The sequence below is a fragment of the Malaclemys terrapin genome, chromosome 5, assembly GCF_027887155.1.
Source record: "Malaclemys terrapin pileata isolate rMalTer1 chromosome 5, rMalTer1.hap1, whole genome shotgun sequence".
NCBI lineage: Eukaryota > Metazoa > Chordata > Testudines > Emydidae > Malaclemys > Malaclemys terrapin.
Window position 1 is genome coordinate 46,155,742 of NC_071509.1, and position 24,767 is coordinate 46,180,508.

The 24,767-nt window shown below is 40.2% G+C and overlaps 1 protein-coding gene across 19 annotated transcripts in view; it reads left to right on the forward strand.

Annotated features, from left to right (window-relative positions):
* The window catches only part of LIMCH1 (LIM and calponin homology domains 1), a 307,341-nt gene extending 283,842 nt beyond the window's left edge, over nucleotides 1–23,499 (forward strand). For 13 of the 19 annotated variants that reach the window (XM_054029186.1, XM_054029185.1, XM_054029189.1 and 10 more), the window contains 5 exons: nucleotides 5,274–5,427; nucleotides 7,011–7,097; nucleotides 14,816–14,924; nucleotides 16,821–16,923; nucleotides 20,219–23,499. In XM_054029186.1, the coding sequence (XP_053885161.1) occupies nucleotides 5,274–5,427; nucleotides 7,011–7,097; nucleotides 14,816–14,924; nucleotides 16,821–16,923; nucleotides 20,219–20,244 (479 nt within the window). In that variant the 3' untranslated portion in view covers nucleotides 20,245–23,499. Of the gene's footprint in view, nucleotides 1–1,845; nucleotides 3,387–5,273; nucleotides 5,428–7,010; nucleotides 7,098–14,815; nucleotides 14,925–16,820; nucleotides 16,924–20,218 lie in introns of those variants that run through there. The other 6 variants (XM_054029188.1, XM_054029199.1, XM_054029203.1 and 3 more) reach the window with 4 other exon arrangements.
* The last annotated feature ends 1,268 nt before the right edge of the window (nucleotides 23,500–24,767 follow it).

Here is a 24,767-nt window from a genome sequence, read left to right on the forward strand (position 1 = left end):
AAGCCTAACTTTGGTACCAGGCAAATTGGTTGAAACTACAGTAAAGAACAGAATTATCAGACACATAGATGAACACAATATGTTGGGGAAGAGTTAACACGGTTTTTGTAAAGAGAAATCTGCCTCACCAATCAGAATTCTCTGAGAGCCAACAAGCATGTGGACAAGGGTGATCTACTGGATATAGTCTACTTAGATATTCAGGGCTGTAGTGTACACTACCACGTTAAATTTATCTAAGTTTCGCAACTTCAGTTACATGAATAACGTAACTGAAGTCGACATAGTTAGAGCCACTTACTGTGGTGGCTACACTGCGCTATGTCAATGGGCGAGTGTCTCCTGTTGACTTCCCTTATGCTTCTCGGGGAGGTGGAGCACACAAATCAATGGGAGAGTGCTCTCCCATCCATTTAGCATGTCTTCACCAAACCTGCTAAATTGACACTCACGATAAGTGTAGACATGCCCTCAGAAAGCCTTTGACAAGGTCCCTCACCAAAGGCTCTTACACAAAGTAAGAAGTAATGGGATAAGAGGGAAGATCCTCTCGTGGATCAGTAACTGGATAAAAGATAGGAATAAATGGCCAGTCTTCACAGTGGAGAGAGGTAAATAGCAGGGTCCCCCAGGGATCTGTACTGGGACCAGTACTGTTCAACATATTCATAAATTATATGGAACAAAGAGTAAACAGTGAGGTGGTAAAATTTGCAAATACCACCAAATTATTCAAAGCTGACTGTGAAGAGGTACAATGGGCTCTCTCAAAATTGGGTGATGGGGGAACAAAATGGCAGATGAAATTCAGTGTGGATAAATGCAGAGTAATGCACATTGGAAAACATCTCTATTATACATACAAAATGATTGGGTCTAAATAAGCTGTTACCACTCAAGAAAGAGCTCCTGGAGTCATCATGGATAGTTCTCTGAAAACATCTGTTCAATGTGCAGTGGCAGTTAAAAAAGCTAACAATGTTAGGAACCATCAGGAAATGGATAGAAAATAAGACAGAAATTATCATAATACCAATATATAAATCCATGGTATGCTTACACTGTGAATACTGAAGGCAGTTCTGGTTGCCCCCATCTCAAAAAAGATGTACTAGAATTGAAAAAAAAACTATAGAGAAAGACCAAAAAAAAAAAAAAAATGATTAGGGGTATGGAACAGCTTCCATATGAGAAGAGATCAAAAAGACTGGGACTGTTCAACTTGGAAAAGAGATGACTAAAGGGGATATGATAGAGGTGTATAAAATCATGAATGGCTTTGAGAAAGTGAATAAGGAAGTGTTATTTACCCCTTCATTTAACACAAGAACCAGGGGTTACCCAATGAAACTAATAGGCAGTTAACACAAATATAGTGAAGTATTTCTTCACATAGTGCATAGTCAGCCTGTGGACCTCATTGCTAGGAGATGTTGTGAAGGCGAAAAGTATAGTTGGGCTCATGGAGGAAGGGTCTATCCATGGCTATTAGCCTGGATGGTCAGGGATGCAACCCCATGTTCTGGGTGTCCTTAAACCTCTGGCTGCCAGAAGCTGGGACTGGATGACAGGGGATGGATCACTTGATAATTGCCAAGTTCTGTTCATTCCCTCTGAAGAATCTGGCACCGGCTATGGTCGGAAGACAGGATTCTAGGCTAGATGGACCATTGGTCTGACCCAGTATGGCCATTCTTATGTTCTCTGATTAACCATTTCTCCAACTCAACTGTTTTCAAAAGCTATTCCTTCAATTATAGATTTAGAGGTCAATTTTGTCTTCAGATATCTTTTAAAAAAATCAGGTTAATGGAATTTAAAAATATATTTTTTTTTTATTATAAGCATTGCAACCCAAACAATGAAGGGCAGTACAAGGTCCGGAGAGCTGGAGAGTGAAAACTTGCCTGTAAAGAAAAGTGAAATTGGCTAGTGTATTTTCATTGTTTAATCTGAGAGAAAAGAAAAAAGTAAACAATGTGATCAATGGTAAAAAGTAAATTTGGTTTATGAATTTATTTAAGTTTGACCTTCGTGTTTTGATGTAACAAAAATTTGGTTATCCCTAAAAATGAGGTAAGAGAATGGGATTAAACTATTTAAATTATTATATACTCGCAGTGCAAATTCACAGTTTAAATTTTGTAGGATTGTATATCCTATGGGAACTTCATTGTATGAATAATATTTTGATTAAAGGCTTCAATACAGATAAAACAGAAAACACTATCCTGTAGCGTATCTTTGTACATGTAACACGAGGCGGACTCACCCCTGCGGCGCCTCCTGCTGGTCATCCAGGGAATTAGCTCACCAGCCCCTAGAGCGCCCTCTGCAGGCCGGTGATCCACCTTGTCCTCTTCTGGCACCTGTCTCCCTCCCAGGACCCTGGTGCCCCTTGCCCTGGGTGCTGCCCCCTGGCAATACCCACACACAGGCTAGGTCTCCCCTCCCAAGGGTACCCCCACCCACTAACCCCACCTCACCTCAGGATAAGGCCACTGCCAGTCACCAACTAGCCCCCACTCTCTGGGGCAGACTGCAGTATAGGCCACTCATCATCGGCAAGGCTGGGTTTGGACCTGCTGCCTTGGCCTAGCCCTGGGCTGCCCTCTGCAACCCCCAGTACCCCTTGGCCTACTCCTAGGCCGCAGCCTGGGGCGATCCAGGCTGGAGCTCCCCAGCTCCTCAACCTTTCCCCAGCCCTGCTCCACTACAGGTACCCTGTCTAGCTCCCTGCAGCCAGGCCCTTCTATCTCTGAAGGCAAAGAGAGAGACTGCTGAGTTTCTGGCTGCCCTGGCCTTTATAGGGCCAGCTGAGTCTGTTTGGGGCGTGGCCCCAGCTGCAGCCACTTCCCCCAATCAGCTCAGCCTAAAAGCTGCTTTCTCTAGCCACAGCCCCCTCTGGACCGGAGCGGGGTTACCACCCGCTACAGTACACATAAATAAAAACTGACTTTTCAACTAATACATTTTAAGTAGAGATCAGCAAACTTCGGAAGGTTTGACAATTTAAGTTTGGGTAAACATCCAACAGTTCCGTTGTTTATCTGAACTCTAACCAGACTTTTTGAGGCTCTCCCCAACTTGTTCACCAATGGTCTTTCGATAGCACTGGTCTACAATTTTTGAGAAGTCGTCTGCTTCAGAGATAAAATGTGCTATTTATTATGTATTTTGATGTGCTGAATTCAAATATGACAATTAAAACAACTGATTGGCTACTGTTTCTAAGATATTTAAGTTTTTACTTTTTATGTCTATGTATATTGTGTAGATAGTAGAGTTTTAATCATAAATTGTAAACCTAGATCTTTTCATGTATTTATGGTTGCTTTACATGATAATATTTCACCTGTCCTGTTTATGTCACGCTTTAAAAATCATCAAAAGGGTTATATAAATAAAATTTATTATGAAACAAAAGACAAAAAATTATTATGTACATAGTTTAATCCTATTCAGTGTCTACTCGGTGCTTCTTGGCTTGTCTCTTGTATTCCCAACTGGAGGCACCAACAATTTGCTGGTATGATCTGTTGGCTCTCTCCAAATCATTGGCACTGCAAAAGGCATAGATTTCCTTTTCCTGTTCAACCACTGGCGAAGATTTGTTGCACAAGTGTTGCAGCATATGTGTGGGGCCCACCTCTTGTCCTGATCTCCAATTTTGCAGCCAAAATAAAGGTGATAGGCTTTCTTAACCATAGTGGTTATACTGCGCTTTTGTGATGCAAAAGTCACTTCACCACAAACATAGCAGAAGTTATTTGCACTGTTCACACAAGTACGAGGCATCTCTGCTCACTTTGGCTAAACAGAAATGTGTCCCTTTGCAAAATCAAACACTGACAAATAAGAGAGCATGACACTGTATGATTTCTAGAGCTGATATAGGGCAATTTGTTCAGCAGAGTGATATAAGCTTCGTTATGATTTCATCATCCATGACTTCTAGGAATAACATGATGCAATTCATATAATGTATGACGCAATACCAGCTTCAGATTGCATCATTCATTGTTTTGCCTAAAAAGCAAGTACTGTCCAAACCCAGTCATAGATTTATTCATAGATCCAGTCAAAGATGTATTTTAGTCATTTCTGGTTTAAATTGAGATCCCTTCCCTTTATAACTCACTTATCCTCCGCCATTCCCAAGTCAAGGGTTGTATATACTGACCCAATAGCATATCTTGAAAACTAGAGCCAATCAACAATTTTAAGCATCATTTTCGTTCTCAGTGACCCAGAATTAGTAAAGTTTGACTACATTTATTTCAGAAACATTTTGGCTGTAGAGCAGTGTAGCCTTTCTCTTGCCTTTGATCCTTTAAGTTTCCCAGCTCTCTCGCCAGTGCCTTGATAGCCCAATGCCCAACAGGGCTCTGCTTTTCTTGATGATGAAGATAGGTTACCTACCTTTTGATATGATCGTGCACTTCTCCAATAACATCCCACCCCCAGTTGCTTGGATTGTTCATATGAAAGTCTGCATGCCTTCACTGTCCCTGCCTTTCTGAGGAGTGGAGACCAAAGGCCCTTTTTCTCTCTCTCCCTCTAATCCAAGTAGTTGATGTCTTCAAGAGGAGGCCTTTCCAGCCTTTTCTAACCTATGAGTAGCAAAATTCTTCAGGAGAAGCCCAAGCAGTCCTCTCCCTTCCACTCAAAAAATAAGAGGTATCTGGTGTGACAGGGTCTAGCAGGCTCCCTAGACATCTGAATTCACTGAATACTGGCCTAAAGCACATTCACTGAGCATCCCATGGGCCACTGAGCGGCTGTCATAGCTGATGAGCCTTATGAGATGATCCAAAAGGCAGAGGGGAGTCACAGGGAGAAAAAACTGTTGCTGGGGCTACTGGGACAGTGGGAGTGAATAGCAGACATGAACAGCCTACATTCTTTTTATTAATGCCTAAGTTAGTTCTCCCCAGTGCTTGTGGGTCAGCACCCTGCATACATAACTCTTGTAGTTGTCTGGAAGCTTGGATGCACCAGGACCATTGACGAGAAACATTTTGTTTTGGCTGTCTGAACATATTTAAGTAGCTCAACTGCATTGCTCCTGTATTTATTCCTGACTGGAAAATATACTGAACATAATCTGGTGTCTCTTCTTACAAACATTAACAAGATTGTATTGGCCTTATTTCTCTACGTGCAGTAGCCTGTTTGACTTCTGTGCCTTACTACTTCTTTTTTATTTTATTTTTTGTATCCACTAGTTATATTGGTTAAAAATAATCTTCTCAAATGGTTTTTATCTCAAGTATTCAGTTTACCCCACTCTGTAACTTCAGATGTGTTGTGGAATCAGCAGTTGTTAACGAAACAGTCACCACACATTTCAGAAGAAGTTAGACAGAAAACATCTCTGGATCAGAGCATAGGCCAGCAGGATAATTCCCCAGGCGAAAGGAGAAGGTGGGTCATGGACGTTTGCTTGATAGCCTACTTTACCCCTGATGAGATGTCTTTCTAAATGCATTATAAATAAAATATAGTGTAAAGTTTTGAGAAGTTTTGTTAACTCTGATTTTCTTTTTGGAGCTATCCAATGTGTTTCATAAGTTACTTTAAAACATGCTATTTTATTGGACCAACACTGATTAATCATACCATGTATAAATGTTGCTAGTTCCTGGCTTTCCTACAAAACACCAACCTTTATTAATTTCAGTTCCTTGTCCTGTTCTCTCATAACTCACTTCTCTGTTTAAGCCCCTACTCCAGCTGCCATTAATCCTGTGACTTCTCTTTAGCCCTTTAACCCCTGGAACATATAGAAGTTAATATATTATGTTTGTGTTAATTGTATGCTGTAAATATATACAGATTATGCAAAGTGGCAGAGTTAACATTGCTGTAGACACCTGGGGGGAAATTCTGACCCCATTGAGGTCAATGGCAAAACTCCCATTGACTTTTGAGAACCTAATTTCCCAACCTATAATGATGTAATACTCATCTTTGCATTTCCTAAGAAATGCAATCCGAGTGAAAGAAGTCAAGTTAGTATCAACTAATTTTCTTCTGATGTTGAAATAGTTTCTGGCTGCTACTATCCATTTTCATATTATTTGTCTTAAAAGATATCTATATAGCAGCATTCTGAGATTTAAAAGAAAAGATATTAAGATCAGTAATTTTTTTTCTGGATCTTCACTTTGGCTTCATTTTGTTTCTCTGGTACTTTGCCCTGTGTTTCTAGATAAGCGTTACTAAAGGATTGCTTCTGCTCTCTCAGTAAGGGAGACATTTTGACTTAAGTTTCACAATTGAAATATCAATGTTGTATGTTAGAGAGAGAAATATTTTAGAGCTCACAATTAAGCATTGATGAGGATCTGTTTTTTAATATACATTAACACAAACTTTTATACAAATGAATGCCTCATCCCTCACCTATACCTCTTGTTTCACATCTCTTGGTTTTTTCTTATTTATTATTTTCATTATAACTATTTGTGCTATTTGTTAAGTCTAGGAGTAGAAACATACCATGCGAGTTGTGTCCTATCAAAACTAACCAGCTTAGTTTGAATTTCAGCTATCTAATACCTACAGCAAACTTCTCGTGAACAATTTACACGATGAGAATTAGCATTGAAATTATTCAGTTAATAATTAGTACATATGAGCAAAACGTGATCTGATCACATACAACTTTTGAGCAGAGAGAGGTGAAATTGGTCTAATAATTTTTCAGCATTATTTGCTCAGCTCTTCCTGCATCTCTTGTTGTCCAGTTTTTTGGGGGGCTGCAATGAACCTACTGTTCAATATGAATAATTATTCTTGCTAGACCGACACTCCAAAAATTATTTATTCTTTGTGTCAAAATAACAGTGAGTGTTTATATTATAGTTTACTAACGCTAGAGATTGCATTTAAGCAGCAGAGCTAAATTTTAGTTCTGGATTATTTTTACCTCATCCGTATGAGACTGCTAGGATTTTTATTTATTTACTTTTAATCTTACTGCAACTTTCTCTTCTGTATTTTAGGACAGGCTGTCATGAGAATTTCAGGCCTGGGCTGTCATCTCCATGCTCTCCTACACCTCAAAACCACTCACCCAACAGGTATCAAAGGTCAATAAGGAATTTTGCAGACTGACTAATTCTTTTAAAATATAACTTTAAGGGAAACGTCAAAGATAAATTGTAGCAGTTCAATTCTATTAATATTATTTTAACATTGTTGGTATTTTCAAATGTCCCTTACAATGCGTAATTTTCTATCATCGTACACTTTGAGATTCTTTTTGCCCATAATGCAGTTCAGTGCAAACATTAGTTTATGGGACTCAACATTGCTATACAATTCCAAATATAATATAAGCCCTAGTCCAACAAAGCATTTAAGCACGTGCTTAACTATAACCACAAGAGGACATCCATTGGCTCAGGACTATTCACATGCTTAAGTGCTTTGGAGCAGCAGGATCAGATTTTTTGGGAGCTACCACTTCTGTTATTAACGTACGTTACTGTTCATTTGAAACACACATAGCAGAGCTTTTCAGCAGCACAATTTAAGTAAAAAACAATTCAGGCTTTGGTCTATATGTCCAATACCTCCTGCATAAAACTAGAAAAGAGCCGGAGTGTGGGGGTCTTGATTATAAATCGCTCTATTCTCCTCCTATATGCAACACTAATCTTGATTCACTAGTATCAAAATATCACTTCAAGTGTTTTCAGCTGTATTTAGGGTTTTCAAATTTAATCCAGCTTTTAGCTGGAGTAGGGAAAGTATATTTATTTAAGATTAGTAGGGGAAGCTCTTCATGAGACTGACACTTCAACACTTGTTGACAGAAATCCTGTCCTTAATTCCCAGACTTGAAGCACATGTTGGTTCCTTTGATATCCCTACACTCATGCTAATCTCTTAGGGTATGTCTACACTACCCGCCAGATCAGTGGGTAGCGATTGATCTATCGGGGATCGATTTATCGCGTCTAGTGTAGACGCAATAAAATCAATCCCCGATCGCTCTGCCGTCGACTCTGGAACTCCACCGTAGCATGCAAGTCTGCATCCCTGACCTAAAAACCTCACTACAGGTTTCTTCCAAGGTTGGCCACGGTGCTTTCAGCTGTTCCTTCAGGCTCTCTCTGTTTGTCTTACCCAAGGTCTTTATTTTCCCCCAGTCTGTTCTGTCTTCCCATACACCATCTCACCACTCCCAAAAACAGTACTCAGCAAAGGCTACTGGGCAGATCCTTTTCCTTAGGCGGGGCTTAAGTTTACGGTTATGTTAACAGAAGGTGAAGTTCACACCTGTCAATCTCAACCCATAACAGGTTTCACCCAGCTCATAACAATCTTTTGCTTCATTTAAACTCTGGATTATTTCTTCATAGTTTTAGCAGTTGTGCCCTGGTTTGAGTCCCTTTTCTGGGCTCCAGATTAATTGGACTAAATCAACTATGTGTATGTTGGAAACAAGGGACTGGATGCCAATGTCATTACTCCCATTAAAAACATGAAAATACCTTTCTTTTAAATATTCTGGGATTATTATTTTCTAAAACACTTAATTTATAGAATGTAAATATTTTACCAGTTGTAATTGATATACAGACCTGAAAAATTGGTCTAGCCTCATTGGTTTTTGTGGTGGTTGTCTGTATTATGGTAGCACTTACGATATTCTAAATACTGTCGACACACACAAAAAGATACAGTCCCTGCCTGAGAGTTTACAAGCTAAGAAGATGGATGAAGGAAGGGTAGGAGCAGGGCATTAAAAAATACAGTACAAATATTTTTCAATATCAACCTGCCAAGTACCCCCGTACATAGCATTTATTAGTTGGCTAATTTCTTATATGCATCACAAGGCCTTAGAGGGGTTTGAAGGAAGAGGATAGTGGCATTACTGATTCACTCAGCAAGGTCATTCCATGTATAAGGGATGGCATGGAAGAGTCTGAAGCTGCTTGTGAGTTAAGCGTACAAATGGGGGAGGGAGCAGGGTAAAACAATAAAGTAAGTAGAGGGAAAAGTAGAGCTGTGTGGCCTTTGGTGGTGATGGTAAGAAGCCCGAACTCGATGTGAGAGAGAATGGGAAGCCAGTGGGGTTTTTCAAAGAGTGGCCAACAAACTCAGAGCAACAGACAAAGATGATCAGACCACCATTTTTTATGGATTTGAAAGAGATAATGTGGGTATCTGGGAAGCTAGAGCAGGAGTAATCAAGATGGAAGACAAGTGTATGGGTGAGGATTTTAGCTGTAGGGACTGAAACAAAAAAGATCAGATCTTACAAATGTTAGAGAGCAAAGCTGCAAAGTTTGGATGTGGCCTGGATGTTCATGGCAAAAATAACCCCTATTCTTCCAGGTTATGAACCTGAGTGACAGGGTGGATGGTGATGTCGTCAACAGTGACAGACAATAGGTGGCAGGATAGGGAGAGCTTGGGATAAAGAGTTCATTTTGGCCATGTTGCGTTTTTAAATTAGTGGCGAGACATCCAGGAGAATAATTTGAAGAGACAGGGTGAGATGCAAAATTGGATGGAGAGAGAGACAGATTAGAAGAATAAAAATGGATTTGAGTCTTTGGTGTAAAGATGATAGTTAAAGCCATATGAGAAGATAAGTTAACGTAGGAAAAGAGTGTGATGATAGAATAAGTGGGTCCCATGATGGCCTCACATGGGATCCCCAGGAAGAATGGAGGGGGGAGGAGAGGAGGGCCCTTTGAGAGACACTGGATGAAGTCAGAGAGGTAGGAGAGGAACTAGATGTGAAAACCAAAAGAAGATAAAACTTTGAGAAAGAGCTGGTCAGGGAGGATAAAAATTGAATAAATTCACCAAGGTTTGCCAAGACCTGGACAAGAAGAAATCTTTGAGGAGTGTTGTAACAGTAGTTTTGGTGGACCGAAGATGGTGGAGGCTCCATTGGGCTTTATCATTGATTGGGAGAGTAAAAGTACAGTAAATGAAAAGTGTTGCCATGTTTACATTACTTACTTTCATATATCCCAATTAAAATTCCTATTTCCTTGTTTCTCCAGGAATAAAATGTGGCTACTTTTTCATTTTTATGGACAAATGGGGCATCTGGAATGAATCTTAAAATATTTTTGTCTATATAGGAAAGTGGTTTAGCAGTACCAAACTTTAAGGTTTATTGTGTAACTTCTCAGTTGCATTTTATATTACTTTGGTGTAAAGGGAGGAAGCTTACTGGAAGCTTTTTAGTTCGTATTCCCAAAGGGATACCAAAGTGCAGGCAATCTATAAATAAAATAAATAAATAAATAAATAAATAATCTAACTACTGCTTAAATTAGCATTTGCTGAGGGGAACATCGTGATTTCTGGCATTGGGGATCAAATTATCTCTTGAGAAACATTGATAAAACAGTGTGGATTACAGTTTCAAAAATGCATTTTTAGCTTTTGTGATGAATGTACTGGAAAAAAGAGATGTTTGCCTATGTAATTGCACAAAAAACCTCTTCGCTTGCAGAGCAAAATCTAAAACCATAGGAAACAGTGTTTGTGCATATAGTTGCAGTCTAAGCAACTTAGGAACCTAAGTCACATTGACTTTCTATAAGACTTAGGGTCCTAAATGCCCAAATCGCTTTTGAAAATGGGATTTAGTCTCCTAAATCGCTTAGGTGGTTTGGAAAATTTTACCCATAGTGCCTAAAAGTGATTTGTTCCTTTGTTCAACCATCTGATTCTGCAATCAGAAAAAAATCACTGCAAGTGAATGCTTTACTTTACCACAGTTGATAGAAACAAACACTTTTTAATAAAATTCCAATCCTCTCAACAAGTGTTTGTTTCAAAACTAGAATCGTGCCTTTTTTTTTTTTTTTTTTTTTTTTTTTTTTTTTAAATTCTTCCCCTGGAGACCCAATTTGCAGAGTAAAACAGTCTGTTTTTATTTTCACTCTTTGTACTGAAATCCATTTTAAAATTATTTTTAATCTAAGGATTCCCTCAGCAATTGAATTTGCAGACAAATGAGAACTAAGCGTTGCAACCTAGGTTTTTGTTATTAATTGAACTTTTAGTGAATTTCTAGGATTCCTGGAAAATGTCAGATTCACACTAGTCATTGAAGTACTCTATCAGCGGTACTGGAAGTCGTAATGAATGCCAAAACACAGCAGTCTGCACCATTGTGACTCACTCTTGGCCTGGATGTTCTAATCTCCAGAGACCTCTCAACCCTAATACTTGGCCTCTCTGCTAATACTCTCAGTAAGGGTAGTGATTATGATGAAGCTTCTTTCTAGAGACATAGATTCAGGTCTTTTAGGAACTAGATTTCCAAAATATTTCAGGTACAGTAGGCCAACAAAGAATAGCTATGAAGTGGTAATAACGTATGATCACTACCAATAATAGACTAGATTTGACTTTGTGACCAAAAGGAGAATGGTGTTCTATCCCACTGAGCCACCTTGTGCTAGGGATGTAAAATGTTAACCAACTTTAACCGTTAATCCTGGCCACGCCGTGCCAGACAGATCCTGGCCCTAGCAGCCGGATCCCGGCCACACAATGAAAGACCCCGCCCTCGCTGACTGGACCCCGGTCTCAGCCATGCAGCGCCGGACCACGGCTCACACCGCCAGTTGGCCAGCCACCCCAGCCCCACAGGCAGTCAAAGCAACCCCAGCCCTGGCCTCGCCAGCCAAAGCAACCCCAGCCCCTTTCCCTTTAATTGGTTAACCGTTTAGATGATAGAATTTTAATCGTTTAAATGGTTAACTTTTTAAATGATATTTACATCCCTACCTTATGCCCTGCAAAATGCCTTTAAATAAATCAAAATTAATTATGTTTGCATGCGTAGACTTAATTCGGAGACAATTAGAAGACTAAAATGGTTAAAATGCAATTACACTTTCAGAGTTTGCCCCAGGGCCATCCCAGTGTTGCTGTTTTCTCAGTGAGGCCCACAATAGCTTCTGCACCATTAAGAAGAATGTGAAAATTGAAAGCATTATAGTAACCAGATTTTGATTAGTTTTGGATTGTTTTTTAATGTGTGCGCTCTGTGCTTGGATGCCTCTTTGTAAATGTAGTCCTGCAAGTCTAGATGTAATATATTTTGAGCAATTGCCCGCAGTGTGCTTACACTGTACTAGACTCACCGCAGGAGATTCCACGCTGTACACAACATGGAACCCAAGCGGTGGTGGTGCTGAGGTGGCTTTAAGCCACTTTTATGCCTTCCCAATCCTAGCCTGTTGCAGAGGGCAGAGCAGCCCCAGTGTAATTGGGATAACTCTATAGGCCTGTCCCTGGCCAACAGAGCTGCCCAGAATCATTCCAACACTACCTACTGCAACCACATGCCCACCCATCCCTTACATGCCCCTCCCACCCCCAGTATGCCCCCTGTGACAGGGCTTGTATAGAAGTCTTTTGGAAGACACCTGCAGCTGTCCTCTTCAGTTCCTTTGCTGAGGGAATTCTTCCCCAGCTGGAGCAGAGGCTTTTAGAGCCCCTTTAAAACTGCTCCTAGCCCTTTTTACCCAGCATAAAGGGGCCAGGGCAGTGTGTGAGACTCACCCAAAGTGAATATAGTCCTTGCCCAAAGAGTCTGCAAATGAGTGACCTAGTTTTCAGAGATGCTAAGCACTTGCAGTTCCCCTTAAAATCAGTGAGAACTGCATGTTTTCAACACTTCTGAAAATCAGTTCTCTCTGAAGATTAAAAGTAAATAATGGATTTGCCAGGTATCCTAAGAAAAGATTAACTTCGATCATTTTTTTCTTTTATCTATTGCTACTACTTTTGATCACTGCTGGAGAACTGATTCTCTGAAGGATTTTAATGTAGAGATTTAAATGTCTTACATCTTACTGTTCAGTGCTTATAGTTGAGAGCACTACATCCTAGTGATTTATGAATTGCAGCATCTTAGCAGCAATTGGTAATTCCAGTCACATTCACCTAAAATGGTATTTGTTCTAAAAAATGGTTTAACACATGCAGATGTGGCATCTGTTTGAGGATGTAGTGTACTTTAAGACTAATTTACAGTACTTGAGATGACTTTCATCTATGCCTCCTTGATTCCTCTCTGTACTGATTGTATGGGAATATTCTGAGATGATCTTATGCCCATTAACACAGCATCCTTCTATCATGAATATGGATATATTTGACTTTTCTGCTAAGAGACACCTCTTCAAAGATCTCCTGATTTGAGGTCCATGATGTTTTTCATGTCTAGGTGTGGCTGCTCATGGGATGTTAAGGCCAACTTTTCAAAACCAAGCACAAAACACTGTTAGTTTTAGACTTCTGCCTGCCTATTGTTGCCAACATCTGGTTGTTGCTTCTCTTTGGGAAGCTAAAAGAGAGATGGAGGAATGTGTTTGTTTATAACCTTTTCCCTATTACTTATTTATCTTTTTATTAGGAAGTACCTGACATAGTGGAAGGATATATTGCACAAACACCCAAAACTATATTTTAAGGGTTTTTTTAAAATGTAAAATTTAACAAACCATATTCCAATAGCAATGACTAGTGCAGGGTGTGCATTACACTTTTCTGGTGGATAAAGAAGAATTTGCCTTTGTTCTCTTATAATATAGCCATGAATGCTTTGGTATACATCAGCCAAGGTATACATCAGTGGACTACAAATGCACACTCTTTTGTGGCTTATTGTTATGTTGTGGCACAAATAAAGGTAACGGTAAGTACTGTATGTTGTCTTATCACTGCCTAAGCACACATCAAAGCATTCATTTGAAACTCATGAATCATTGAGAAATTTCTCTCCTACCTCTACCCAATGGCTGATTTATTATTGTTAATTCACTAGTGCCAAGAGACAAGGTCCCTTTCAGAATTAGGACCCATGTTGCTAAGCACTATACAAAGACAAACAAAGTCACATACTCCCTGTTCTGAAGAACTAAAAATCTAAAAACATAATCAGCATGTGGAAGGAACGAGGAGAGAGGAATATATTCAATCATATACAATTTTACATACTTTATTTATAATAATTTTTTAAATGGCAAATGTAAGTTCCAGTTGTCCCCCAACAATCACTGTTGTTAACTGGCTGATTTCTTACAGGCATCATGGCAAAGCTCAGCCTTGAGGAAAGATTTAAAACACATTTAAGTAAATTGTTTGAAAAAATTCCATGCTAACAGTTTGGTTGTAAATAATTCAAGAAACTCAATGGCTCAGTTTTCCCTGATGGAGAAGTGAGTTTCTGCATTATTTTATTATTTGAAACTTAACTGTTAACACTGAATTTTTTTCAAGTAACTTACCTAAAAGTGTGCTATGCTAGTAACACTGACAATCCACATGTATTTCCAGTTGGATGTTACATCTTCAGTTAGGGTAAAAATAATCCACAGTAGTAATTCCTTTTATTTAACTCCGTCATATTTAAGCAATTTGCACCTTCTCTTTTTGATATGGCTTGTAGATGCGGTACATGTTCAAAGCACTATACAGACACTTAAGGAGTGGAGACTATCAAAAGCACTTTAAGTCCCAGTGAAAGTCCATCTCCCCCTAGCTAATGAATCTTCACAACACAACTGTGAGATAAATTGCTAAGCATTATTCCCATTTTTACACATGGGGAAACTGAGGCAGAGAGGTGCAGTGGCTTGGCCCAGACCACACAGTGAGTCAATGGCAGAGCCAGGATTATAACTCAGGATCACCTGACTCCCAACACTTCACTCATTCTTCCAGACCACTTTTAATAAAACTGCATAAACATTTGTTCGTACTCTGCCACACATTGCTCTGACATTTTTAAAAAATATATATTGTCTTTTAGGTCTGTCAGTGGAAAGAAACTATGTTCTACCTGTCGGCTTCCTCTTGGGAAAGGAGCTGCCATGATTATTGAAACACTCGGTCTATATTTTCACATTCATTGCTTCAGGGTATGACTTCATTATTATCTTGGTTGTTTAAAAAAGATTTCATGCTACCTGTGTCATGGTTACTGTGGGAAGAAAGTATGTTGTAATTAGGGATCATGAACACTGGAAATGGAAGGAAGAGGAAGTTGTTATTCTGCACCACTGTTATGCATTTGTATTGAAGAGGAGTTAGAATGGTCTAAATTTGTTTCTTTCCTATCAAATGGTTACACCAAGGGTTATATTAATTGAACCAAGACCTGTGATTTATTAGCAAGTAACTGCGCAGATATTATTCCACAATCTCAAATAACAGAAATTAGGGACACTTAGGGTGACCAGATGACAAAAACAAAATATCAGGACACATTGGGGGGCAGGGCGCTGCCGAAGCAAAAAAAAGCCAGAGCACCACCGAAGCCAAATACTGGGACAAATGGCCTCCTGACAATACTTCCGTCGGGACACGGGACAAACAGCTGAATATCGGGACAGTCACGATTTTATCAGGATGTCGGGTCACCCTAGGGACACTGGTTAATGCCCAGTTTACATGTCATTTCCCAAGTATAAAATATTTGAATGCTGGTATCTGATGAACTGTGCTTAAATAATTTACCAAATGAATCTTTCAAAGTAATTGTGACCAACTCCCCCGCTCCACCCCTTTTCAAGTGATCAGATTAGTCTTCGAGAGCTTTCACTGCTTAGCATCTTAGAAAAATTATATAGTATATGAATTATACTCTGTCAGTTTAGAAATGCTTATAGATAAAGTACCTGTCACTTTAATTTCTGTTCTTTTACACATTGTCTTGTGAAGTATGTTTGCTGTTCAGCACACCTGAGCTTCAGATGCAAAACAAACCCTACATCAAGAAACATTTTCTGTGACCCACTCACTGAGGTTTGAAACTGTGTTGACACTTTTCTAGAGAACTGTATTTTAACAGACTTTCTTACTAATTAGATGCTAAACAGTTTAAGATCTCTGTTTAGATAGAATGTAAGTGTTGAATGGCAGGATGTCAGGTTAAACATTCCATCACTTGCTCCCATTTCAAATGTTTGCGCTAGTACAGTGTACTTGGTACTTTGTGACCTTTGTGTTACATGCAAATGATTTCTAAATTTTGCTTCTTCCTACTACATATGGGAGGAAACAGGTAAAACTGCAGTGTCTCCATGATGATATTGACCAGGTAGCTGAAAAACGATTGCAGAATTTTTTAACCAATATCTTAATCAAAAATATCCATAGATCCCAAATTGCTGCTTCTAGCTTTTACTTTGTAAAGGAGGCAGCATATAAGTAAAGGTGGACAAAAAAAAAAGTGTTCCTCTAAAACAAAAACCAGTGCTAACCTTTGTCTCAAACTGAAATTTGCTTCTGCCTCAGAAAGAGATATGCATGCAGGCATTTTCCAATGTCTTCATGAATGTGCTTTTCTGATTTTCACCAAGCCCTCAAGTAGAAATAGTCTGAGAGAGACTGTTCTTATGGTATTTCTCAGTCAGCTAAGCTGGTGATTTCTAGAAATCTCAAGAGAACACCTGGTCTCGCATCTCCAGCCTGATTTACACAGCATACATTCAGATAAGCGTTCAATAACCATCTTCATCTTTGCAACCTCTGACCTTTCTGAGGTTTGCCTGTCACAAAGGGCTCAGTTCTGTAGTAATGTCTTAGGCAAAACCCTCATTGATTTTAATGTGCATTTAGTTTAAGTGAAGACTTATGGGATAAAGCCCTAAATATAGCCCACTTTAAAAACCCTGCTTTTAGACGACGTGAAATCTTTTTTTCACCTCACAAGGAACTCATGAAATGAAAATCCAAACCTTGGAAAAAATGAGATAGAGAAAAAGAAACCTGTCCCATAAACCTTACCCTCTTCATTCTTCTTCAACCAATAGTGTGGAATTTGCAAGGGACAGCTTGGAGATGCAGCAAGTGGAACAGATGTCAGGATTAGAAATGGTCTTCTCAACTGCAATGATTGTTACATCAAATCCAGAAGTAAGTACCAGATTGCATTTTAAGATAGGTGTCCATGATGTTTTTCCTTCCACACTACATTCTAGAGTTAATCTTGTCATTCTTCTTGGAAGATGTTTAGGTATTTACTAACTGTGCATACGTTCATATGTAACATAACAATATTAAGATGTACCCTGTCGGGAGGGATATGGAGGAGTAGCGGGGCTGGAGAGGGGGCGAAGGGGCAAAGCAGGGAGAGGACAGTGAGAGGGGGAGCACGTAAAGGGCCAATGGGTGGGCTGCAATGGCAACATGTAACCGTCCGCAGAGCCAGTGCAAGGATATTTCGCACCCTATGCAAAACTTCCACCTTGCGCCCCCTCCCTTTGGCCTGGGGAGCCAGGGCCATCCCTAGCTATTTTGGTGGGGGACGGAGGTGAGGGGGGGCTGGCCAATTCCTGGGAGCCAGGCGAGCGGAGCAGACTGGGGCAGGGTCACTCCACTTCCTGCAGGGAGTAGCCAGCCCCCTGTCCCCTGCGGAGGCCTGGGGCCCCAGCCTGCTCTGCTCCCCTGGCTCCCAGGCTTAGGGGGAGGAGGATGGGGGGAACTGCCCCCCCAGCACTCGCTGGTGGCACAGCTGGGAGCCAGGGGAGCGGACCAGGCTGGGGCCGGATCGCTCCACTTACCATGCGGTGAGTGCAGGGTCAGGCCTGGCTGCAGGGGAGGGAGTGGTGGCGGGGCTGGAGCGGAGCAGGGGCGGGAAGAGGCGGGGTTGGGGCGGTGTAGGGGCTGCGCTGACGGACCAGTGGGGGAGCAGCCGGCCCTGTGCCCTGCATCTTCACCACGCCACCAGCCTTGCACACCCATTGCTGGCCACTGGACCACCCCCATTCACTGCTGGTCAGCGGGCGGCTGGCAAGCAGGGATTCGGCCAATAGCAGGACCCACTGATGTGGGGGAGACAGAAAATACGTGATAATTTGCCCGTTTTCAAGAAAAAGTTGGGACATCTTTGGGAGGGCTTAAATATGAGACCTTCCCTTTAAAAACGGAATGTCTGGTCACCCCTACCACCACCCTGCCCCACTTTGATCCTCTTTCTGTCCAAAAAGACTTCAGAGTCCATGAACATTGCTCTTTAATTGGCAGAAGGGTCCCTGCTAAGCATATTAGACGTGCCATCCCATTTAATGTCTAAATACCTGGCCCCTGCAGCACACTCGGACCTTGTATGTCCTTGAGATTCCTGTTCATGGATCTCTCACTTGTCATTGGAGAGTGTAGGATGGTACTACCACTTGGTGTAGTCCAGATTTTGTTCCTATCTACTATGCCATCTTCATATGATCAATATCAAATTACTATAGAATTTTTAACCCCCTTCCTTCCTTTCCCTCCTCCCAGCACGTGGTCAGATACATAGGATATACACTGCACTTTTATTCTGCATGAAAGGAAGAGGGTGTGGAGAAAAACACAGATCACCGCCCTAAACTTGATCTGAAATTTCTGTTGAATACCGAATATCCCGGACATGTTTGCTATTGATGGGACAAAACACAGGGTCCTCTTCCTTCCCCCATATTATTTCCTCCCCTCCCCAAAAAAGTCTGGCTCTATAAGTCAAGGAACAAAAATACTCTGGTCCATCCACAACTTGGATTCAGTCCTAATGTATTGATTTTTGAGTTTAGAAATATTTCCATATTTTTAGAGATAGAGGGTGCTGTTGTATAGCTTCTCATTCATTTGCACAGTTGCGTTTATTTCTGTTATGAAATGCTTTTAGGCACCTTATATCAAACCAAACAAAATTAAAAAATTTAGAAATTCTTCTTCATATCTATAGGCTTGATTATGCAAACTCTTACTCAAAGTAGGTGAGGAATTGGCCATAAATGTATATATCTGTGTTTCTAGCTATATGTAAAAATTGGAAGAAAATTCAATATTTTTTTCTTCCCCTTCCCCAATTTTTTTTTTTTTTTTTTTTGAAAGAGGGTTGTGATCCCATTTACAAGAGAGGGCACTGTTGAGTATTATTACTCAGTACATGTGAGGTAGCAGTTGTCTTCTGCAATTTTATTACAACTTTGTGCCACAAAGTAGAAGAAAATACTATGTATTATAGTGACGTCACTTGTGCATATGTGATTTAACGTTCTTTGTTTTCATTACAAATTCATATTCTGTGTTTGTACAGTGCCTAGCGCAAAGGGGTCCTGGTCCGTGATTAGGGCTCCTAGGTGGTAGGGTAATACAAATAATATTTTCAGAATTTCCTAGCTCACCTTCAGGTGTTTTCTCTAAACTGAAAATTGGCCTCTTTCTGCAGTGTCTCTGCTCAGGAGCTTTTCTTTATATTCAAAATTTAAAAAATTTACCCACTTGTGCTTAAGTTCCAAAAGTGGACCAACAGTCCAAGTTTAGGAGTTCTAGCGGGATTGATTTTGTTGGCCTTCAACAGTTGAAATGGTTTATCTGTATTTTGTCTGGCTTTTATTTATATATAAAAAATTTGGAAGACAGTTTGTCTGAAATAGAGGACAGGGTACTACAATGTTAGTGCTCTTACACTAACCAGAAGTTGTGCAAATAAGAGGCTGAGAGGGATGTGGATACACTTGCAGAACAGCTGCCTACCGGAAGTTTGCCTGAAGCTCCAAATTCCTTTATTTCATAATGAATACACCAGTTTAGAAACTTTAAATAAAAAAATATGTATGTCAATGTGTCTTCTGTTTTTCTAGGAGAAAACTAAGTGGCCAGGGTATTTTTTTTAAATAAGTGACTGCAGTTTATGGATAGCTTATCTTTTTAGAACAACAAATTAATACAGATGAACTTTAAAAAAAACAGAAATATTCTTGTCCATATCATTAATGTTATACATGTGACACTGACAAAGAAGTTCTAAGGCAAAGTAGTTAACCCTCTTCTTTAACTTGAGTATTGCCTGGCTATGGGAGGAGGCTGCTTCTGATCATTGTGTGCAGTCATATAATGCAAAATTGGCACAATGGAATTGGCTAAAGATGATTTATCAACCTCTGCCATGTTGTTCTACCATAATATTGTTTTTATCATAATTGTGTGTGTAAATTGACTGGAAATGCATGCAGAATGTACTAGCAACCCCCGAGTTGGTGCCTAATTTATATCCTTAATTGACTGTAGAACTAGGGGCACTACTGAGTTGTAAAACTCTTGCCAGGATTTCTTACATATAAATGTCACATGAGGGAAATCCTATCTACTCCATTGTTTCAAAAGTAACAAGTGTCAAGATTTTTCACCTTTGTAACTGTTACTGTGTTTTTATTTTTTAATTTAGCTGCTGGGCAGCCAACAACGTTGTGACAGGTATTTCAGTCCTAAAAACTTTCTGCAAGAAGGAGCTTTCCCATCATGTCCCTGGGGCTGCTTCCAGACAATCACTTGTAAGAGCTCGTATCCATGGACTTCATAGCTCCCATCTCATTTTGTAATGCTCATATAAAAAGCTGCATCTGCTACTTTAAAGCGCAGTATGATTTTTCCCTTTCATAATGAATTTGCATAATGTGTATGAAGAACATTTGGTAATTCATAACTGAAATATTAAAAAAGAGGCTTTCCATATTTTCAGATATGTTTATGATTTAAAATCTGTTATTTTGGTCTTTTCAAAGTCAGAAAAGAGTCAATAAATCTCTTTTGTTTTAATACTTCTAGGAATTAAAAAATTAAGTTTACAGAATGTTTATGGAAGTTCTAGAATATGTCAATTCAAGATGAGAAATCATTTAAAGTTAGCATCCAATTAGTGCTTTTGCAAAACTAAACATCACAAGTGACTTTTCTGTTATTACTGAAACTATAACTTTTTTACACAAAGACACTAGTTTAATAATACATACTGTAATTCTGAAACATTTTGTTTTATATTACCTTCAGTGGAGGGTAGGAGTTATAAAAATAAATTATTGCACCTTTAGCATTAGGATTGTTTTTCAGTGTGTGTATACATTAAGTAATGTTCAACATTATAGTTTAATAGTCTATCAAATAAAGATTTCTTCATTAACCTTGAAAGAGTGTATGCCATTAGCAATTGCAAAAACCCCCAGTAGGATAATAAAGAGGAAATCTTTTCTTAACATGTACAAAATTATACAGTACTACCAAATTCTTGGGGGGCTGACGTGGATGAAGCTGAATCTACCAGAAGTGAGTTGGTGGTTGTTGGTACAGCTAAACGGATCTACTGGCTTGTAATTTTCTCATGGCCAGTAGAGTTGTTACAAATGAATTAGCAGATCTTATGAATCTGATACCTTAATGAGATTCTATATAGTAGAAATACATTTACAAACCAGATAGGTTGATTTGGGTCCCATAAAGGGTCAATATAATTAGAATATGTCAAACTATAAACAGCTGTGATTCATTGCAGTACATCAGTGGTCCTGAACCTGTGTTCCTTGTATATACAACTCTCATTGCACTCAATGGGATTTGTGAGTGTATAAAGAATGCAGGATGAGGTCTAATCTGTAACACTTTACAAAAAAACCAACAAAACTATTAAGCGCATTTGGGTCAGTTGCACTCTGTGCATTATCATAAATATATTCTACCATTAGTGCATACCAGTAGCTCCCTGAAACAGCAACTGGAGCTGTGGGTATAGAAATCAAGAATATACCCTAAAATTTAGCTCACACATTACAGTTGTAAAATATTACAGTACTGATTTCTAACTGTACTACATGGCTGATAAAGAGAAGTTATTCAAAAGCATCACACTTAGCAGCTTAAGATGCTCTTTAAGATGGAAAAAAATCTATTTATTCTGCCTTAAAACCATGATCAACTAAATTAAGAGATTTCTTATTGTATGTGACAGAATATGTACACATCCATTGTCTTTTGATGTGTTGGTAAAAGGAAATAAAGTGGATATTAGGTAAGCAATATTTTTTTTCTAAGTGTTTATATTGATAGCATCTATTTATTTAAAATGCTAGACATTTCTTTGCATGCAAGTTGCGTGCTCATGCAGAAATACTTTGTCACTGAAAACATTTGTACAATGTTGTAATTTTAAGACATTGTTGCTGTCTAATAGAAAGTTGCATATTATTTCATTAAAACTGTGCCTTAGAAAATGCGAAGTTGTTGCACACAGTGGTGACTTATGGATGCAATAAATCCCAAGCGTAAAGCTCACAGAACTTCACATGGGGGTTATTTTATTAAAAAAAAAAAAAAAACTACAAAAATAATAAAAAAGAAACGTTTGGATATATAGAGCAACATCCAATGTTTTGATTAACCATTTGCATGATTTACTGTTAAATGTTTTGATAACCTTGATGTTTACATGTTCACACTTTGCATGTTGTCATCATAATACTTTATTGCAAATAATGCACAATATGAAAATTCAAAATACAGATTTTTATGAAGTACTTTTTACAACTGTCTAACTCCAACTGTTACACTAAGGGTATGTGAATATATTATATTCTGGGCCTAATTTTCAAAACATGACTTCCATTTTTGCATGCTTGAGTATGAACATTTGATATTAGTCATTAACACTTATGCACACAGGTGATAAGATTTAGATGTGTAAATCAGTCACCTGAGTGTACAAGTGTTGGTTGTCACACAGGTCTGGTCTGTTTCTAATGAAGTCAGTGGTAAACTCCCAGTGCTTTTAGCAGAAGCATGACTGGAGCCAAAATGCATGTGCAAGTTGGAGTTTTTATGTGCAGAGTTGCAAACGCACAAATGGATCTCTGATTGAAGCCTATTGAAAATGTAGCCCTCCTTTCTCTCATTTTTTCATATATACATATTTTAGTGTGGCTAATTGTATATGTACCAAAACTAATGTAAAGCAAAACAAAGCAGCATTCTTAGACCACACAGTGTTTTTCCATAATGAACAACTAGTCACCAGCACAGAACATTTTCTAAATGCTAATTGCCAATGGTTTGTTTATATTTGATTTATTTTTTCATTGGGAGACTGTCACATGGCAGTTCAAACAGGCTAAGGCCTAGCTTTTTCCAATTCAAACATAAGTTTGAAATATTTTTCTTTCTTTTCTTTTTTTTTTTTTTTTTTTTTTTTTTTTGTGGTTGCAGGAAAAATAATGCTTTACTACATTGAGCTACCACGTAAATGTGTTTGTTTCACAAAGTGATGTATTGTTGCTGAGCAAGTACAATGTAATGTTTTTTAGCTCTTGCAAAAGCTTATTTACCAGTCAGAGAACATGGATAATTGTCATAGCCATTTTATGTATTTTGCTACCAAACTTTCATCGTGGTTTTCCTTACTCCTGCTCTGTAGTGTTATTGATGGAATACATACTGTAGCTATCTATACATGACATAATGGTTGGTGAGCTAAAAGGGATCCACCTTATATGCAAGCCCAATCAAGGTCAAGAATTACTGTTCTAGTTGCGCTAATGTTCCATACAGTTACACTAATCTTCACTTACAATATTTATTCTAAAATGCCTCTGGAAAGTAGGAAAAAAATTGTCTAAAATGCAACAGCTTTTATAGTTAATGTATGTTTATAAATAAAATGATGAATAAATTGGGTGCAGTGTTGATTTGTCTTGTTGTAATTAACTTCCCTTGGGCGGGACAGTAAATAGCTGCTAAATTCTCTACAACCATGCCCCACCTAGCTGGGGGAGCCTGAGTTGGAGGAAGTCCTGCCAAGAGGGTTGAGCAGCCTGCGATGGAAAACGCTGAGCTGGCTGCTCCCTGCAGCCTGGCTAGTGACAGGCCAGGGGCTGGATTTGCTGAGAGCGCTGGGAATGCGCCTGTTGTCCTGAGCCGAGAGACAGGCAGGCTCTCCGGGTGGGCCTGATCCAAAGCCCATCCACGACTTCCCATGGTCTTCAGGGGGCTTTGGCTCAGCCCTGTTTGATGACTGCCCGAGTCCGTTTGTTATGCCAGCGGGCTGAGCGAAGTGGGACTCGCGGAGCTGGAGCTGCAGTGGCGCAGTGCGGGGAGCTGCCTGGGATCCCCGCCGCAGTCACCCGGAGGCAGGACGCCTGCAAGTGCCGCTGCCGGCCACCGGAGGCCGCTGTGGCGCCGAAATTGAAGGCAGCTGGTGACAGCCGGAGTTATTCCGCCGCTCGCTGCACGGGCTGCGGCGGGACAGGGGTGGAGGCTGCCCCAGCCCTAGGGCCCACGAGAGGCCATGCGGGGCAGGGATGAGGCGGCGCAAGGCTGGAATGTGGCTGCCCCGGGAGGGCGGCTCTCCAGCCCTACCTGCGCCGGGCTCCCAGCCTGTGGGTCCCGCCCCATTGCTCCACCCCAATAACCCTGGGGCGCCCCCTGTGCCTTCCCTCCGCTTCAGCGGCAGGCGGGCAGCCTCTGCCCCCTCCCCACCGCGCTGCTCCGGGGCGCCTTGTGCGGCCCGTCAGGGACTGGAGCTGCCCAGACCTCGGCGGGGGCAGAGGGGTGGGGCCTGCCCGCAATCCAGCGCCCTGAGGCAAGGGCTAGAGCCTACGCTGCTCCTTGACTGGGACAAACTGAAGGAGATACCGCCTGAGTCCAGCTGTTTCTGCAGCTCTTCCTCTCTTCGGACTGTAGTTCTTTGGGGCAGGGACTGGCTCTAACAGCAGCACCTCCTACCATGGGCCATAAGTGCTGGAACTAGGGCGGCTGCTGCTGCTGCTGCACCCCCTGGCTTCAAGTGGATTCCCTCATATACAAGATCTACAGTTTGGTTCAAGGGCTCTGAGCACCCCCACAGTACAAATTGTTCCAGCACCCCTGCCATGGGGCCTTGTTGTCTATGTGGACCTCCAGGCACTACAATAATACAGAGAGAAAATAACCCTAGTCTGCTTATTACATGAGCA